This window comes from Cryptomeria japonica, chromosome 8 (genome assembly GCF_030272615.1).
Source record: "Cryptomeria japonica chromosome 8, Sugi_1.0, whole genome shotgun sequence".
Classification (NCBI taxonomy): Eukaryota; Viridiplantae; Streptophyta; class Pinopsida; order Cupressales; family Cupressaceae; genus Cryptomeria; species Cryptomeria japonica.
In genome coordinates this window covers 296,304,898-296,323,788 of record NC_081412.1, presented here as the reverse complement: position 1 = coordinate 296,323,788, position 18,891 = coordinate 296,304,898, and the positions used below count along the sequence as shown (strand labels likewise).

The following is an 18,891-nucleotide window of genomic DNA, read 5'->3' as shown; positions in this document are numbered from 1 at the left end:
TCCACATACGATGTGTCATCATTGTTTCTGTATAGTTCCTTGTATTTGGCTATGTATGGTCTCCTCTATATGGGTCTTGTACTTAGCTTGTGTGCAGTTCTTTACTCAACCCGATATGGCTCAACCTTGTATGGCTCCCCAATGCTGTGTTGGCCAACATGCAGGCTCTAGCATGGATTTCCCTTCCCTCATTCATACAACTCACCTTCACTCCCATGCAACTTCCTCCAAATTTTCATCTCCTTTACGTACAACCTGACCCAATACAATTCCCTTGAGCCGAGCCCCATACGAAATGTTAGGACTTGGCCTATGTATGGACTTTGCACTTCCTCTTTTTGCTGATATGTAGCATGTTGCACTCGAGGTGGAAGACTTCATAGTCGTCCATTTGCTAGTGAAATAATCCATTTGGGGAACTCATCTCATCTTCAAAATAGTCTTACAACTCGAGCAACCCTTCATCATTAGGTTCCATTGTTTTCCTTTCTTCGTCCATACCAAAATCTCCACCCTTGGACTCTGCATCAAAGGATGTCAATATTTTACTCACCACTTGGTTCCTCAGGTCGATGATGTACTTCCTCTTGTGACTCTCGATCAAGAGTGTGCTCCACTTCTAATTATGATTTGCCCTAGCAATAATCAACCATCCCCTCCCGAGGAGTGGGTCGTATGCCTTCTTCTGCAATGGGATAACTATGAAGTCCAAGAAAAAATGTTTGTCCCAAACATTACTTTTTATGCCATCAATATTCCAAACAACTCGATGTCGTGCTAGTCGACACCTACCAAGTGGAAGGTCAATAGCTAGAGCATTACTCTTCCAAGGCATTTCCAAGTATCTTCTGGTAGTACATTTACTCATGAACCTCCATTGAAGATGGTGCTTGTCAACTTCCTCTCTATTATTTCCATCTCAAGGACCATCAGCTTCCTCCCAACGCTCACCATCAACAACATTGGATCACTGGCCTCATTCCCTTCACATGGTGGTTTCCCTATCAATTCCCCTGTGGTTGGTGTCAAAGCCCCCAACCAACAAACATCGGTTAAATATGTCCCTTGGAGTTGAACCCAAGACCAATGGGGAGAAAATCCATAGCCCAAGCCAACTCCATTAAATGTGTGAGCTAGTTGTGGCATAGTTTGAAGAAGGTATGTCACCTTGATGGGTATGGTTGTTTGTAACACCTGCCAAACTATGTTCTTCTCTGACTCTTGCAATGGCATACTTACAATTCCATTGGAAGTTATTTGTTCCTTCCCCAACACTTGTTCTACTTGTGCTCTGGCTTCTCGAAGTTGTTCCTTATACATGCAAGGGTTTGAGTACACCGCCTTCTTCGCTAGTGCTCTTGTGATTACCAAAATTGCCTCATCTCATTTCTCCATGTCTAGTATATTAATACCCTTTTTCTTTGGTCAATTCAGTATTTTCATGATTCCTCAGTCTACATTTACACAATAATTGTATATTGTCATTCTTATTTTGGCAATCTCTCGCAAACTATTCCCATTCACTATATTCTTAGCATTGTATGATAGGACGTCCTCTAGAGTCATACTGTATTTGATTTCACCCTCGTTGGTTTTGATAACTGCTTGGTGATGCATTATGTGGTTTTGATGGAGTAGACTCTCCCTATGTGAAGAGTACTTGTGTACTTCTCATCTTCAAATTGAATGTCACTCCTTGATTGAATGACTAAGCACTTGAAAAATCTCGCAAAACATACTTCTGGGACAATTACCTTTCATGTGCCCCTCCCTTTTGCATTCAATAAACCATAGTTCATTATTTTTTTTATCGGTTCCTTTCTCTACCTTCAATTCTTTCAACATTCTCATCATATGTCGATATAGGGCCTGAACCGTTTTGGATTCTTCGTCGCTACTACTATTAGTGCTCTTGTCATCGCCAACCCTCTTCCCTCGAGAGGATGTTTTGTTTTCACTCTCGAAGTCCATCGCCCGATTATAAGCATCATCATACAAGGATAGAGGCCTTACTTTCATATTCTTGTGTAGCAAGGGGATTAGTCCCTCGATGAACCATTCTTCAACCCGTCACTTGGTTGGTTCTCCATCTTACTCAACAACTCTTTGAGCTTATGATTGTATGCATGCACACTCTCATGCTTCCCCTATTTGGTATTGTAAATTTCTGCAACAATTTTATTTTCATCTCTCAAAAATTTAAACTCTTCCTGAAATGCCTTCCTCAGTTTGTTCCATGTTTCTTTGCATTGAATCGTCAGGTCTATATACCAGTCGATGGCAATTTCCCATAGCATGGCGAGAAATGCCTTCAACAAGTAATAAAGGTCCTCCTGACCATTCGTCTCCCATATTGTTATGCAAGTCTTGCAACAACATATGGGGTCCTCTGATCCGTCTCCTGTGAACTTTAGCAATTTTTGCACATTTGAACTTGTCAGAGGAGTCGCCATTTTTCTCACCTTCTTACTACCTTGTTTGTCAGACCTAAGTGGACTGTTCCAACTACTACGTTTTGGTGCTTTCCTTGCACTCTTGGCCACGCACGTTGTTGGATAATTCTTGGCATATGGGGAGACTGTTGGATATGATAGCATTTGATGAAGTGGTATGTTGATATGATGATAATGTATGTTGTCATTGATGTCAATAAGTGTAAGTGAACCGGTATGCAGATTGAAGAGATGTAGTGAATCGGTGTCGGGGTTTCACTAAGTGTGACTGTTGGTTGGTAATCTCGGCTCTATGGTTTTGTGATCCAGTTTGTGCGATGCAACTGATGATACTATGTGATGAGTTAGCTAAGAGATGTGAATGAGATCAAGGTGCCACGTCAACCTTATGCGCGTAAAGGATTGAGGTATGAGGAGATCGACAGCGTTTGAAGTCTACCTCGGGAACGATCATTCTTCTTAGTGGAAGAAGAGAGCGTGATGGGTTACTGATTCCCATGTGCGGTGATGACTGAACGATGCAGATTGTCTTGTGATCTGTTTGAAATTGTAATGCTCTATGCAATGTGTTTGGATGGTCATGATTGGACCGCCTATGTTGTAAACCTAAGATGCTTAGGGTTTTGGGTTTATGCTACCGACCTATCTGTTGTCTATAAGGTCGATGATGTTGGTTATTGTAAAGTTGTTGGCAAATGTTGTGTGTGTATCTGAGTAAAAAGATACTTGATACTTGCCAGACCAGTAAGAGGGAAACTACAAAGTGTGATTGCAGAGTAGAGGATATGAAAAGGATCTACCTTGGCATGTAGTGCTATTATCATATCAGAGTTTTACCTGTTGTCTTCTAATCATTTCAATAGTTGGAAAATCCCTTTACCGGGTAGCTTTAACAGGCTTATTGTAAAACCTGTAACTAGGTGACTCAAGATCATTGAGTTCTTCAAATCCTCTAGCAAGGTAACCTTTAAAAGGGTTTCAACCTTTAATAGGGTATATAGCCATCCCTTAACCGGGTGATCTCTAACAGGATTAGTTCCTAGCAAAACCTTATTGTAAAGTCTTTAACCGGACTAGGCTCCTAACAGGGCAAGCTTCAAAAGAGTTCAAAACAAGCTTGTGGGTATTCATCCCCACCATGGTTTTTCCCATTTGGGTTTCCACGTGAAAAATCTGTGTTATGTGTTATGTATTTTTCATGTGATGCTTATGAATTATTTGGTTAAGAGATTATGCATGCAAAGTCAATAGGTTATGATATTACTAGTATATAACATGCATATGTTTATGCATGAAGCTGGTGTCGAGTATTGATTGTATTTGAAGTGTTCAGACTTATCAATCTATGGTGTCTGGTGTCTTAGTGTGTTTAGCCAGTATTGTTATGGTTAAGTCCAGTAATGGTGATAACCAGTTGATATTGTTTTAACTACACAAGTTGTTGAGAAATTTTTTATCTGTACTGATTCACCCCCCCCTTCTCAGTACCGATTGGGGTATCTGTTGTTTATCATTACTCATCACACGCATCCTCTACACGTCCATCTCCAACATCCCAATACTCCAGGTACTTCCAGGCTCTAACTCATCTATATGCTCCCTCCAATCAAAGGTTCACGATTCAGATCCTCCAAATCTTGGTTCCCTTGAGATGGATAGACGATAGTTAATGTCTATGAGTTCAAAATTTCTCTCTCTGTATTCCTCATCCGACATTGACTATACAGATGGAGGGTCTAATCATCTGACTAGATTTTCCTCAAATGCTTCTTGTAATGTCTCTTTGTTCTACAATCCTTAAAGATCGCTTGGTCTTGACCACCCTGTGGCCTCTTCTCACCTTTATTGAGGTTTAAGGGCATGAATCACTCAAGGCTGACCCAATTTCTTTTAAGGCAACGACACCAAATGTTTACTGCTATATCTAATAAATTAAATATAGAAAATAATAATACAAATAACAATGCATAGCAGATACAAGAGTAAAATATATCTTTATTTTCACATGAAATTATTATAGAGAAGAAGACCAAAGATGGTCGACCAAATATTACAATTCATCCAACTGTATCCTACTACCTTCCTTAGCAGTACACAACATAATTAAAGGACCCAACAATTGCCAAAAGGAACACAATCGTCAAAGAACAACACATTAACTACTCAAGAGTGACAACAAACTTAATTTGGACAATTAATATATTGTTGGATAACTAAAATTATCAAACATAACAATAGTCTTTTATGTTGACTACAACAAGGAAGAAACCTTCATAGGAACCATTGACCAACATTGAGAAACTAGTTGACAAATAGTGTCCTTTCATCCAAGTTATCCAGTATAAGATAAAATTGAATTTCCCAAGACCCGATCAACGAAACTCCAAATTACTTTATCATAAACTTTTGTAATATCAAATTAATTGAACATACATTTTCCTTTACTAGTTTGTAGGGAATGCATGAGTTTATGAGTAATAACTCACCCATTAGTAAATTGTCTCCCTTTCACAAATCCTATATTCCAACTTCAGAGCTGCTTTCTTCTTTGCAAAAAGAGCACTTGAGGAAAGTAATACTATGAGGTGTTAGGATTGGCTTTGATTCCTTGGATTCTTGAACAATTCCCCAAAGCTCATCCCCCAAAAGATCCAAAAAAAATTAAGAGGGGATTGGAAAGCCATTACGATCTAGGACCTAACCTCCAACCATCTCCAAAAGGACCACCCTACCTTCTTTCATGATATCTTGCATACGCTTCTCATTTTGGTGGCTCCCATAAGGAAACAGATTGCACCAAGGAAAAGATCATGCTTCTCATCCCTTTCTTCATTATCCTCAATCAACATATTTTTCTAAAATGAAACCAAAAAAGCTTAGCAAGGTTTGTTTCTTCAATGATTATGCATTCCTTTGTCTCAACTTTTTAGATACAATTTATTTTGCCTTTTTAATTTACAAGGTGAAAGAACCTCATGTTCCTTTAACGATCATTGGATCGTTTTATTCTAGAATTTTGCTTCCAAAAACTCATTACATTTGTAAATGCCACCTAGTGGAGCGACTAGATCCTTCTCTTCTCCCACGGGTGTTTGTAATCTTTAATTAATAATCAGATGTTGAATTTTGCCTTTTTATTCTCTAAACTAACTTTTTTTTCGGAAATGAATTTTTTAAATCATGTCAATTCAAATCCTTTAGCCTATAAGGCTTTTAGCTTTCAACTAACAATATACATCTCAATACCAAAGTAAGCATGTTGATCCTTCAAAAAGGTTACAACCTAGTAAAACCCTAATTATCATTCCCAAGTTCCTCTAGATCTTTTCCTAACTATTATTTTTCCTAAAAACTTGGGTATTCTAAAATGAAGTGTCCATACTCATGACAACCATGACATCTGAAGGTGAAGCTTTCCTAATCCAAAGTTAGGATCCATTCAACTTCTCCTTTTAAGGTATAGTATTTTGGAAGAAGGCATAAGATCAAACTCTAGTCATATTTTGACATACAAAGATATGCCCTTACCATGAAATGGCCTATAAATCAAGTAATTAACATACCTAATGACCTAGAAATTATCTTAAAGATATATGAGAACCAAAACGCTTGGGGGAGGATATACAAGCACATCCAAACTAGTGTCATAGTGGGAATTCCTTCAAATACTTAAACCCTAAAGACATATGGGGACCAAGACTCTTGGAGAAGTATATACAAGCACATCCAAACTAATGTCAATAGGTATTTATTTAAAAGGCTTGAGACACACATGTCAATGTCTCATAAAGGGACCTATGTTATAAGAGAAGGACCTCTGCAACAAACATCATATGCCTATCTCAATTCATAATTGCCTTTTGTTATCCAATTCTTTTGTGCTGGAAAGTATAAATTGTCTCGAGGTTAGTTATATTTTGATGAATCAACAAATCTAACTTCTATCACACAAATTGAATTGTAAACACCAAGAAAATAGTATCAAGAGCAAAGAAAACTAGAAACCTAGAATAACACATATTCATTGACCTTGAATGATAAACACGATAAAATGAACCTATAGATTTTGGGAAGCCTTTTCTTGATATTTACATTGAGCTCTTCTCGCTTGCGAGGGTATTCTTCATTGCATCTTTTAATCCTTCAAGGGATAGAAGTTTGGTGCTTGACATTAGGTTATGGACGTGGGGAGTGCATTCTCTCTCTCAATCAAGCCCTAGACTACTTCCCTCTAATCCCTTTCTAAACCCCTCAATGTTAGACCCATGTGGGTTCATCTTACAAATCTACCTCTCTAGTTTTGAAAGATTTCTGCTAAGAAGCCATATGTAACTCTATTGGTTGTTTATTGAAGCTTGACTTTTCTTCTTCCTGTAAATGTTGTTCAATTCTCAATTCAATATGCAAGATATATTCTAGTTATATTTTATTGATCTATGTATTGTCTACTTATATGATGAATCCAATTGTCTACTTTTGTATGGCAAGTGAGAGGAGCATTTTATGATTTCTATGTCCTTTCTCACGAATGCCACTCAATATAAGTATAAAACAAATGGGGTACGGTCAAGTGATGCCTTGATCGGTCATGACCGATCAAGACACCACTTGGTCGTGCCTCTTTGTTTGTGTTAACTAACACTATGCTTTCACGTTAATATGGATCGGTGTATTGCAACCGATGGCATGTGCTAACTACTAGCGACTAGCAACCAATAGTTATCAGTGTGTTAGCCTTAACACCCGATAATTATCGGTGTAGGCTTAGCACACCGATAACTGTCGGTGGTCTTTATAATACAACCCGATATTATATGCAACCTGATACTTTAATCGGAGTTTTCCTTCAGTCATTTATTTATCATCATATATGTTAATCGATATACATTAAATACGATATTTACTAATCGATGAACATGAACAAGATAAATGGATCGGTTGATTATATGCAAGAGTAGGACAGCTATCAAAGAAGAATTAATTTCTTGAAGGTTTTATCATAGTTATCGATATGATAAATGATTGAACGAGAGACTTCATTTATCTCTCATTCAATCGTTTATCTTACCGAAGCTATTATGCGTTAACACTCCCTCTTAGCTAGGTAAGATGAATGTAGGCAATGTATTCAAGTATCACAATTCAATTGATGGTTAGCATTTTAGACATTCTTAGTAAATCATATCACCTAGTCACATGATATGAAGTATCACCTAAACATGTGATACTGAAGTTTATCACATCAATCTAGTGATTGACAAGATATCACCTAAACACATGATATCAGTATTGCCTACATGCAATACTTAAGGATAATCATATGAGAAAGATCAATTTCTCACTTTATCCAAGTTGTGATATGTGCACCAACATTTTATACAAATGTTTCATCACAACATAATCATGGCACATCCATGACACACCAAAGATCCAACATGATAACTGGTCTGGACATCATAAGATCGTCACCTTATAATGTCCCCATACAAGTATTCACTATCTTTAGAGATCGCCACCTCTTAGATATGAACCCAGGGGATAAAATCCAAAAATTGCCCTAACATGAAAAGAAGTTTACACATTAAACATGCAAATACAGATTGCAAAGCAAATTACCTTTCTATCATACTTAAACCTTTTTTGAAGTGATCAACCTTCACTCTGAAAGAGGTTTGGTCAGAATATCTACAGTTTGATCTCCAAGGGAAAACCCTCCTACTCGAGGGAGAAATACCCAACATAAAATGTCTTCTTTATATATCAAATATGTCTAGCAATAATTCAAGATATAGGCCCAATATATGTTGCTTCACTTCCTTGAAGCAAATTTCACAAGAACAAATATGATTGACCTTCTTCACAGGATTGATCTGCTCTAACTAAGATATAAACTGCTCTTCACATAAATTGAATGGATCAGAGAATGAGTTTGCATCTTCTATATATATGAGGGAGGCACCCTTTCACCATATGTGTTTTCACAAGGGTGGCCACTACAACATCAACACTCCCTCTTAGCTTAGGCAAGAATCCTTGTTAATAATATAGTCATGAAATGATATCCACCATGACTACTCCTAGAGGGGTGGAACATGATTTATCACGGTACTCAACATGATGACATCCATCATGGCTACTCCCATGTATGAGAATGCATATGAACACAAGTGCACATCACGAAGTTGCTCAATGTGATGTTTTCATCTCATCATGACGTTCACCATGACTACTCTCAGAGGGTGGAACAAGGGCCTCCTCCTCAAACTTCTCCCTCACAGAGAAGAGTGTATTTAACAAGGGCTTGCTCCTCAAACTTCTCTCTCACAGAGAAGAATGCATTAAGCATATCTTCATGATGATGTGGCTCCCTCTGAACCTGATATCAACCTTCCGATCTCCTTGTCTAAGGTTGGTTCTGATGAAATGTTAGACTCCCTCTAAATCTGATATCAACCATCTGACCTCCTCTTCGAAGAACTAGATCGCAAGGACAAACTGTATGGGTCCTTCTTTGATATATACTTACCGCCACTAACTTAGTCTTATGACTGCAAACATCGAGTTCTTTCTCCCTTGAATGAAATCTCTTATGCTTCTTGGTCTGTCCTTTCTTTATCTCGAAAGATCACCTACAAAACATGACTTATAGAACTCTGGCATGTACTTAGCAAATTCACCACCAGTAGCATAAACAAGAGCCCCTATGGTCAACATTGCTTCCTCATGGACTGTTACACTTCTGCAGGCAAATACTTGTTTATAGAATGGATATGTGAAATCTCAGAATCTCCACTAAAGTCCCCTCCATATTCTTCCTGAATTCCTCATCACAAATAGTACTTCAAAACTCTATAGCCTAAAGAGAAACAAGCTCTTCATCACTTTTAACTGCTTTTGTTGTGATTCTAAAGATGTCTTGCATGTAAGGAGCAAGTTTCTCATAGTACTTTGAAGAATTTGAAACAAGATATTCAAATCCAGCTTGTCGTGTGTGGACACCTACTAATAATGTTGATTCACAAATAACACGCATTATGTAATTGCATGAATTAATAACTATATATGAAATTCATGACCATTAATCAAACCTGGATTACTTATCTCTTTGTTTATTAGTCTTCCTCGCAATCCAACAATTGCTCATTTACACTTGAAGATTTAGATCTCATTTGATGGTTGCTCTTTGATACACATACTTTTAGTTGTTGTGTTCATCTGACATAACCAAGATCTGTGAGATGTTGAGCCCATATTCACAGGACACTCAGTAGTATCAATGTGACATCGATCTTCCTCAATAATCTTCCCAGCCATGCATTCAAATGAAGACCCTTCTTTGCAAATATGTACATGCTATGAAAGAGAGCATCGAATTGGTTTTGTCTACAGTAAGACTGTCGCTTCTCATGTCGCTCTTTGACTGGCAAATATATGAGTATTGTTTCCAATGTTGTGGCACTAGCGCCAAACAACATTTAAAGATAAACCTTAATGCCCAATTCAATAGATGTAACTTCAACATTAAAGATAAACCTTAAGGCCCAATTCAATAGATGGAGCTTATCTTGATAGATTTCTTGTTTTGACAATGGATTTATGTTGATCATAAATCTCCCATAAAACTCATTACTATCTCTTTACAATAAGTGTTTTAGAATAGGAAGGAATGAGATAATGTTTCACGGGATATAGTTATTGTAGCCTTCATAAGATTCCATCCTTGCGTGGTAGTCACACTATTTTACCAAATGCAATGTGTAATGTCCCCTACCAATACAGTGCCTTAAGCCTGGACTCGGTTGCTTGATTATGGATATCCCTGCAATCACAAGGATAGACACACAATACCTACATACATATATATATTACTTGATTAGCCCAAACCATCAGCACTAACATGCAGATAGCAAGAAAGTATCATAGGTTAAAGAGGAGAGCAAGGGACCGCTTGTCTACCAAATCCAAGGGTTGGTTGCTTCTAACCCCCTTGCTAGATGGGTAGTCTCGTTATGCTTTCCTTCTAAACCATGATACTATCAATCACACAAATAACCTCTCTGTCTTGAAAAGACTAGCAGGGAGATAGCAACTGGCATCTTGACTTCATGGGTCTCTGACCGCATAGTAGCCCCTCGTTGCCACTGATTACCATCTCCAGTGCTCTCTCCAAGATAGAGTTGAAAACATTACTCTTAACTATTAATTGATGTGCAGGAGTAACCTAAATGAGTTTCACATATATTCACCCAATTACATGCAACAGTATTCTAATTACTAATTGATATACAACAATAATTTTAATTGGAATTTACAGTACATATAACAATCATGTTGTCTCGGTCATACACAAATAGCAATATGTATCAATCGTGTTGTTCCAGTCATATATAAACGGTAACATATATCAGTCATGTTGTCCCAATCATATACAGACAACATATAAATAAATACATACATACATAAATAAACACAGACAGTATATATCAGAACCGTCATATTTAATAAATACATATATAAATATTTCATATTTAATATTTTAATACTATTTCCTAAAGCAATAATTTATATCTTGATTGACGCAATTTATTGTGTTCTTGGCGAGGCCAAGAATGTAACTCCTTACCTGTCCTTGGTAAAGTAGAAGAAAATACCAATGTTCTCTTGCTGATAATAATTTCCTCTTCCCTTCTTATTATCGATTCCCATTGAAGACCCCGTAACGGTTACTAATAAGAAAGTAAGATAAATCCCTTGCTTGAATTTTCCACAAAATTGAACAGCCTTAGGTTCGATTTAACCTGGCTCTGATACCATGTAAATGTTGTTTAATTCTCAATTCAATATGCAAGATATATTCTAGTTATATTTTATTGACCTATGTATTGTCTACTTATATGATGAATTTGATTGTCTACTTTTGTATGGCAGGTGAAAGGAGCATTTTATGATTTCTATGTCCTTTCTCACGAATGTCACTCAATATAAGTATAAAACAAATGGGGCACGATCAAGTGATGCCTTGATCGGTCATGACCGATCAAGACACCACTTGGTCGTGCCTCTTTGTTTATGCTAACTAACACTATGCTTTCACGTTAATACGGATCGGTGTATTGCAACCGATGGCATGTGCTAACTGCTAGCGACTAGCAACCGATAGTTATCGGTGTGTTAGCCTCAACACCTGATAATTATCGGTGTAGGCTTAGCACACCGATAACTGTTGGTGATCTTTATAATACAACCCGATATTATATGCAACTCGATACTTTAATCAGAGTTTTCCTTCAGTCATTTATTTATCATCATATATGTTAATCGATATACATTAAATACGATATTTACTAATCGAGGAACATGAACAAGATAAATGGATTGGTTGATTATATGCAAGAGCAGAACAACTATCAAAGAAGAATTAATTTCTTGAAGGTTTTATCATAGTTATCGATATGATAAATGATTGAATGATAGACTTCATTTATCTCTCATTCAATCGTTTATCTTACCGAAGCTATTATGCGTTAACACTTCCTACAAGGGTCACTCTACATTTGCTCAAATACTAATCGATATTAATGTCTCCAAGCCTGTCCATGGGAATGTTGTCTTGATGTTGGGGGACAAGACTTGGACTCAACCAATTTATTATTAAGGTCTCCCATTCAAATGGAGATGTTGCTTCACCGTTGGCCACTTGAATAGTAATTGTCCTCTCAATGCAAGGGCACTATAATGTTGTAAAAGAAAGTTAGTAAAGATCACTTGGCTATCCATGCCTCTTAACTCTTTGATGGATGGTTCCTCTTGCGATCGCAAGTTTTATAAGGATGTTGGTCTGAATGAGAGTTTGGCAAGTCCTACTCCTGTTGCTTGGATCATATCATTTTTTAACCTTTTGGTGGTTGTGCTTGGCAGCTTGGTTGCATTTGTATTTGCTTTGTTTGTTCCATATCTCATGGTATTCATCCCATCTGTCTAAGGGCTACTTCACTGCAAATTTGTTCAATCCGTCTAAGGGCTACTTCATTGTAAAGGGTCAACACCCTTTCGAAACCCATTTTTATCAATATCAAAAATAACTATGAACTACATATCACTAGATGCAATTATGAGATCTCATCTTTTTTATAATAAACAAATTTTGAAACTTATCAATTAAGTACTAAAATAATGTAAACTACCATTAGTTATCTTCCGCCTCTTAAAACTCATCTCCAGAAGTAAGTTATATTTTACATGATTAGGTAAATGTACATTGTAAATTTGGATATGGAAATCTCACGTAGTTGAAGGAATTGTAATCTCCTTCAGAACGTCAGTAATAAATGTTTTCAGTGGTTTTATAATCTTATTGTACTCAACACAAAAGTGGATAATGACTACAGGAGTTCTAACATGTTTGAATGTCATGTTACTACTTATGTTAAACATTTCATTAGAGTGAAAATATTAAATTACCCAAGGTAGTCACAAGCTGCAAAATAAATAGCTAATAGTGATATTTAGAAACACACGTGCAGACATGCTTATACATACACATTTATGATGACGAGAACTAATCGAACCTAAATTCTTCAAAATTGTGTTGTAAAATGAAAGCTCCAAAAGCCTCATCTGGCACGTATAACTCATCATTTCAATGTAAAGATGTCTCTAGAATAATCTCGATTTCATAACTGAGGTAACATCATCATCATCCAAGAAGAAACAAGATGTTGAAATTCTTCTTGTAAACTCTGTGAAACAAATGATAATTTACCTTAAACAATATTTAGATTACACCATCGCAAATTAGCATTAATAGTTCAAGGCAGAAAACAATAGTTGATTTTCCTTAAACTAAGGACATTTTCTCTGAATGTACGATGCTCCATGTTCCTCGTACCTGCTCCAGAAAAGTTTAAAACATTGTTAGTAAGAAAATCAACAAATTTGTGTAGATATAGTTACATAATGATCAAAGCAGCATCTTAAAAGCCAGAATTTAGCTACAATCAAAGTTTAAATGATTGTAATAGCAATTCCTCACAACTGTGATCCACTTACTCAGACTTGGAGAACCACATCTGCTGAAACGATCCTAATGATGCAAGAATGCTACCCCCAATCCACACGCTGCATGAAATAAAAATCTAATGAACACAATTTTTATAGTTATACTTTTCTTGAATCAGGATATTATATTCAGTGTTCACGAGCAATTAATACTATTCAGGAGTATACGGAATGTGAATTGGACATTGCAAATGTCGAAAGCTAGACATTTTCATAACCATAACTGATTAAAAATTGGACATCCAAAATGGCATGACAGCCATACTGCCCTTGTATCATGCAACCACTTCCAATGCTCTATTTTTCATCACTAGAGTTTAATTGATAATTATAAAACACAAGATTACAACCGACGTTGAATTTGAAAACGGTACAAAACCCACTATTCTCAAAATTTCGATCGTCTGGTCTGGAGCTTCCACATTAATGAAATCTTTAATTGACCTTTATTTGTTGGACCTAAGTTGCCGGTCCCAGTTCGGATTCGGATTCGGATTCTGGTTCAAGATTGGGGTTCGCAAATTCATTCAAATTTCTTTTGGGGTGGGTGCATGTCCGCTTTGGGTTCATCCGTATAAAAACATATAAAAATAAAAAATAAAAAATATATACATATATGCAGTAGCAAATAAGTTCATAATACACCACTGTCAAAGTGTCTCATCCCCAAATGAGATATGTTTTACCTTTTTGGCCTTTTTAGTGGTTTATTTTAGGGTTGGTGGGTTGAGTTGACCAAAATAGGCAATAATTTTTATTTTTTTAAAATTAAAAAACATGTTTAATCGTGCCAAAATTCAGTCCAGGTTCTGCCGCTGGATTTCAAATTCGCTGGAAATTTGCCCCGAGTCCTTCTCAGCGTACCCACAGGGCAAATTCGGGACCTTGGACAAATTTGGAGAGAACTTGTAAAAGACCAGAATTTGGACAGAACCGAACCAGAACCCTGCGATTTTCCAGAAGAATCTCTTGGACCTAGAACAACCTCACAACTTTGTTTCACTGTTGATTCTTACATGACTAGTTAATGTTGAAAGTATTTATTTACATTTCTTGTTTTAAAAGGGCATATTATTTCTCTCAATCTGATCCATCCATTTACGGAACCATCCATGCAGAAACTAACGAATTTACATCCATCATGCCTTCCAAAAATATTCAGATGGTTAAAATAATTCAGTTCCTCTTTTAATGAATTTCAAGATCACGCAGTTGAAAAAATGAAAAACATATTAATGAATTTGGTATGGAAGAAAAATCCACATCCAAGCTATGTTAATGTTCTGCCAGAAAGTAAATGATATCTCCATATGATAATCCACGTAAATATTAAAAATACCCCTATTTCTGGAATTTACCATGTCCAATTAGAAAGCAATGCAGATTTGAATTAAGTATGTCATCAAAGGGCAGTGCAGCCATTCAACAGTCCAAGTCCAGTCATGATGTAAGTTTACGAAACCCAAAAAATATTAAATCCAGACAACTTTAAAATCTCTACATTAATTATACAAGTTTAAAACATGTCACGAACAAAAGAAATCAGCCTCAAAGAAAGCCTGAATAGAAAATCTCCCAAATTACACATACAAAATAGATAAAGGAGAAAAATGAGAAACTAAACCTGTATCTTCGTTCAGTTGTATTGCCACTCGCAAGTACCTTGACACGTGCTGCTTGTGGTGCTTCCTGAGGAATAAATTTTGTAACGCATTAAAGTTTATCTTTCTAGAACTTGATAAATTGTATTACTGCAAAAAAGTTTGCAGAGATAATACTTATAACAAACACAAGTTGTTCAATACGTTTTGTTTACTTACTGAACTCTACAAATGTGTACACTAAAATGAAATTGGTGCCTTCATGTTAAAACCATACATCTTGCAGGGAAGCTACATATGATTATTTTTAAATAAATCACTGAGAGAAAGACAGAGGGGGGGGTGCGAAGGCAAGGGAGCGAGAAGAGAGGAGAGAAAGAGGAGAGAGAGAGAGAGAGAGAAAGGATTCGCACCTACTCCAAGGTACATCTTTATAGATATGGTTTAAAGTTTTTAAACTGAGTCAACTTCAATTTATTCAAAAGAAAAAAATTCACAGATGGACCTTACTAGGTCAGCCAACATAGCGACAATTATCTGGTACTAAGACAAAAACAGAAGACCATGTTTGAGATACGTATAACAGGACCTTAGCATACATGATAATATCATTCTAAGAAAATATGTCATACAAGACAAATTGTTCAATTTATAAAATAAATCAAATAAATTCCAACAGCAAATTATAGAATGTGGTCTTTTATAGATGTTGGTAAAAAAATTTGTTGCTGCAGTTTGTCCCTAGTACATGACCCTATTTCGCCCGAAATCAGCAACAAATGAACCAACAGACAGATGGATCACTATTGAACAGGTGATCTTCCTCTGAATTTTAGAGGTACAGCTTGCTCATATAATGAATTTTGAATTTTAAAATGGGTATGATTTTGACCAGAAAGCAAAAAGGTAAACAAAAGAAAATGCAATGAAAAATATAACTATGCAAAAGAGAGAACGAACACACAGATTCCCCTCTGACACATACAGAAAACTTGTTAAAATGATAGAAAACAACTGTAATTAAACACATGCCGAACATTCTGAGAAATGTCTGTAAATTGAATGTGGTTCACATATTAGAAATACAATTCCTCATTCTTTCCCCAAAATGAGAAAGCTCACAGACTTCTTTGTACAAATGGCAAAAATCAGTCCCTTCCTCCCAAGATTCTCCCAGCTCCTCTCAAAACTGAAAAATCCCCTAACCGTTTTTTCTTTGGAAAATAAATAACCACTTTGGGAGACTTTTCAGTTTCCGTAACTTCTCCTTGAAAACCTTTTCAATAATCATAATAATAATCACTAAAAACTTTACTTTTGTATACATTATATATTTAACTCAGAAATGAATTAAAATATTATTAAAGAGGACTTCAGAATAAAATGTGAGCCTGTATTGAAAGTTTGACTGGTATATGCCTGTCAAGTGACAAATCCATTTGCAATCTCCAGACTCCTAATATGATCATTCAAAGTATTCTTCTGCACTTTCGGCCAAACAGATTAATTGCTTTCCTTCCCAACTCTGCTCTGTGCACTCCCAATGCCACAGCTACCTCTAAATTTCTGGAACATCGGACTGTGCTGCTGTGGCAACTTATTTATTTTCTCATTAGTTTCCCACCTTGCAGTGTTGACTGCACCTTTGTAACATGATTGGGATGAACATGAGAATCCTAGCAATTGTATTCCTCCCATTAGCTGCAGTTGATCCTATATCTCTAATGCATGCTCAAGACAAAACACTCGCGGTCTTAGAAAGCACATGGCAGGCTTCCACAAAGAGGAAGCGTTTGTAGTCTAGCTTGGCATATCATAAGTTTTGTCTCGTAATAAACCTGCATCTGCAACATGACTCGTATTAGGAACCACTACATCACGTGCTTGTCTTTTGTTACTCCTGACTGACATGGAGATACTGCCATCATTGTTTGCACATATATTTCCTTTGGTTCATAGTGCATAAAAACTTGAATAAGCGGTCGACAATCATATACATATTGCGTCTGAGAGAAGTCTGCAGTGTGCACAACAATCAAGGTCTGATTTGCCAGTTTCAAGATCTTTAGTAGACTGTTTAGACTCAGACATTATCTCTAAGTTAGAATTTTTTGATATCTGTTCCATTTGGGTCTGATCATCTCTTCTATTTCTGCAAGTGCAGACATACTCAAATTATTTAACTATATCTGCAGTTTACATTTTGTGCCATCTGTGCTCCTTCCTTCTACACCAAAACACAACCGCACCATTTGTTGTAGCAACAAAGACCCCAGCAGTGACTTTCAGAGTATATGGAGGTAGGTTTTCAACCAACAAATTGCCTTTACTAGTCATTACTCCAACAAAATCCTGAGCAGGAGATTGCTTGAGAGAGGGCAAACTCTACTCCCTGGCTTGATAGCACACTATATCTCTAATGACTGGTCTTATTCTAGCAGCTTTCTTCAATACAGCATACTCATCCTTGCTGCCACCTTCAAGAAATAACCCAACAAGCTGTCCTCTATCCACCCACTATGCACCAAACTTTCCCTTGTTTTAGATCCCCAAACTGGATGGTGTCCCAGAACTGTCAACAGAGTGTGAAAACTCTTGAATAGAACTATGGCAAATAATCAAGGTCATCAATCTTATCTGGAGCCATTATTGCTTTAACAGCATGTCTTGCAGATTTGCAAGCAAAGTATACATGCTCCAGTCCTTGTACCTCTCCTAAAAGCTCTAGTGGCAAGACTGCCATGTCTCCCACTGTGTAAACATAACCATTCCTTGTTTGCATTTTTCCATTTGACTTTAATGCCACCTTTCTCCAACACCAGTTAATCTTCAAACAACCCAGTGTTTGCTCTAATACCTATTCCAACCACAACCATACCAGTGGCTAAGCGAATTCCATTCTTCAAAATAACTTCAACAACCTTACCTTCCTTTCAAAAGATGACATTACAGTTCCCTTAATGAACTGAACACCCTTACTCCTAATGTAGTCCTTGTAGAAAGCTGCTAGCTCTGATGTAAATAACCGGGCCATTATTACATGTATTTTATTGTTAACTAATGCTGCAGTGCACTTAATGCCTATGTATCCACCACCAATTACAACAATATTGGCCCCAGTGCATGAGGCCATCACATTCACAAGTTTGGTTGCATCATTTAGATCTCGCAAATAGCATATATTTTTAGCATCTGGTCCAGTTACTCCAAATTCCTCAAGCTTCAGAACCCAAGCCCCAGTTGCAACAATTAAAATTTTGAATGTAATGGTTTCCCCTGTTTGCATACAGGCTGACTAGGGCGATTGGTTTGGCAGAAACCTTCTATTTACTTGGTTTTATTGATCTTCATACTGTTTCAAGACCCCCGTTTTGCTGTGCAGAGCAGGAGATCTTGGCAAGAGTTAGATCTGCTAAATAAACATAAGCACCACATTTACATTACCACGATTTACATACATATCTACCAAAGCATTTCCAACTATAATATCTGACAAAATTCCCATGTCTTTATAATGGCAATGGTATTTGAAATGGCTACGCATTTAGCCAAGGATGTTTCCTTGAACGTTCCTAAAGCAATTACAATTATTTTAATTAGTGTGATACAGCTTGCTGTATTCATTACAGTCTATGAGATACCATTTCTTTGGGGCACTTTGTGTAACAGTGTGCGCCTATTTATGCCTCCACATTTTGCAGACATATTTATCAGAGCATCGTCAAAAACCCCTTATCCTTGCGCTTTTATGGATGTCAATCTTTTATTCCAAATATCCC

The 18,891-nt window shown here is 36.8% G+C and overlaps 1 protein-coding gene across 3 annotated transcripts in view; it reads right to left on the bottom strand.

The window, feature by feature from the left end:
- Positions 1-12,931: 12,931 nt before the first annotated feature.
- The window catches only part of LOC131035884 (actin-related protein 4), a 239,104-nt gene continuing 233,144 nt past the window's right edge, over positions 12,932-18,891 (bottom strand). For 2 of the 3 annotated variants that reach the window (XM_057967642.2, XM_057967641.2), the window contains exons 19-21: positions 15,136-15,200; positions 13,503-13,571; positions 12,932-13,341 (exon numbers count right to left, since the gene is read on the bottom strand). In XM_057967642.2, coding sequence (XP_057823625.2) covers positions 13,296-13,341; positions 13,503-13,571; positions 15,136-15,200 — 180 coding nt within the window. In that variant the 3' untranslated portion in view covers positions 12,932-13,295. The remainder of the gene's footprint in view (positions 13,342-13,502; positions 13,572-15,135; positions 15,201-18,891) is intronic. The other variant, XM_057967643.2, reaches the window with a different exon arrangement.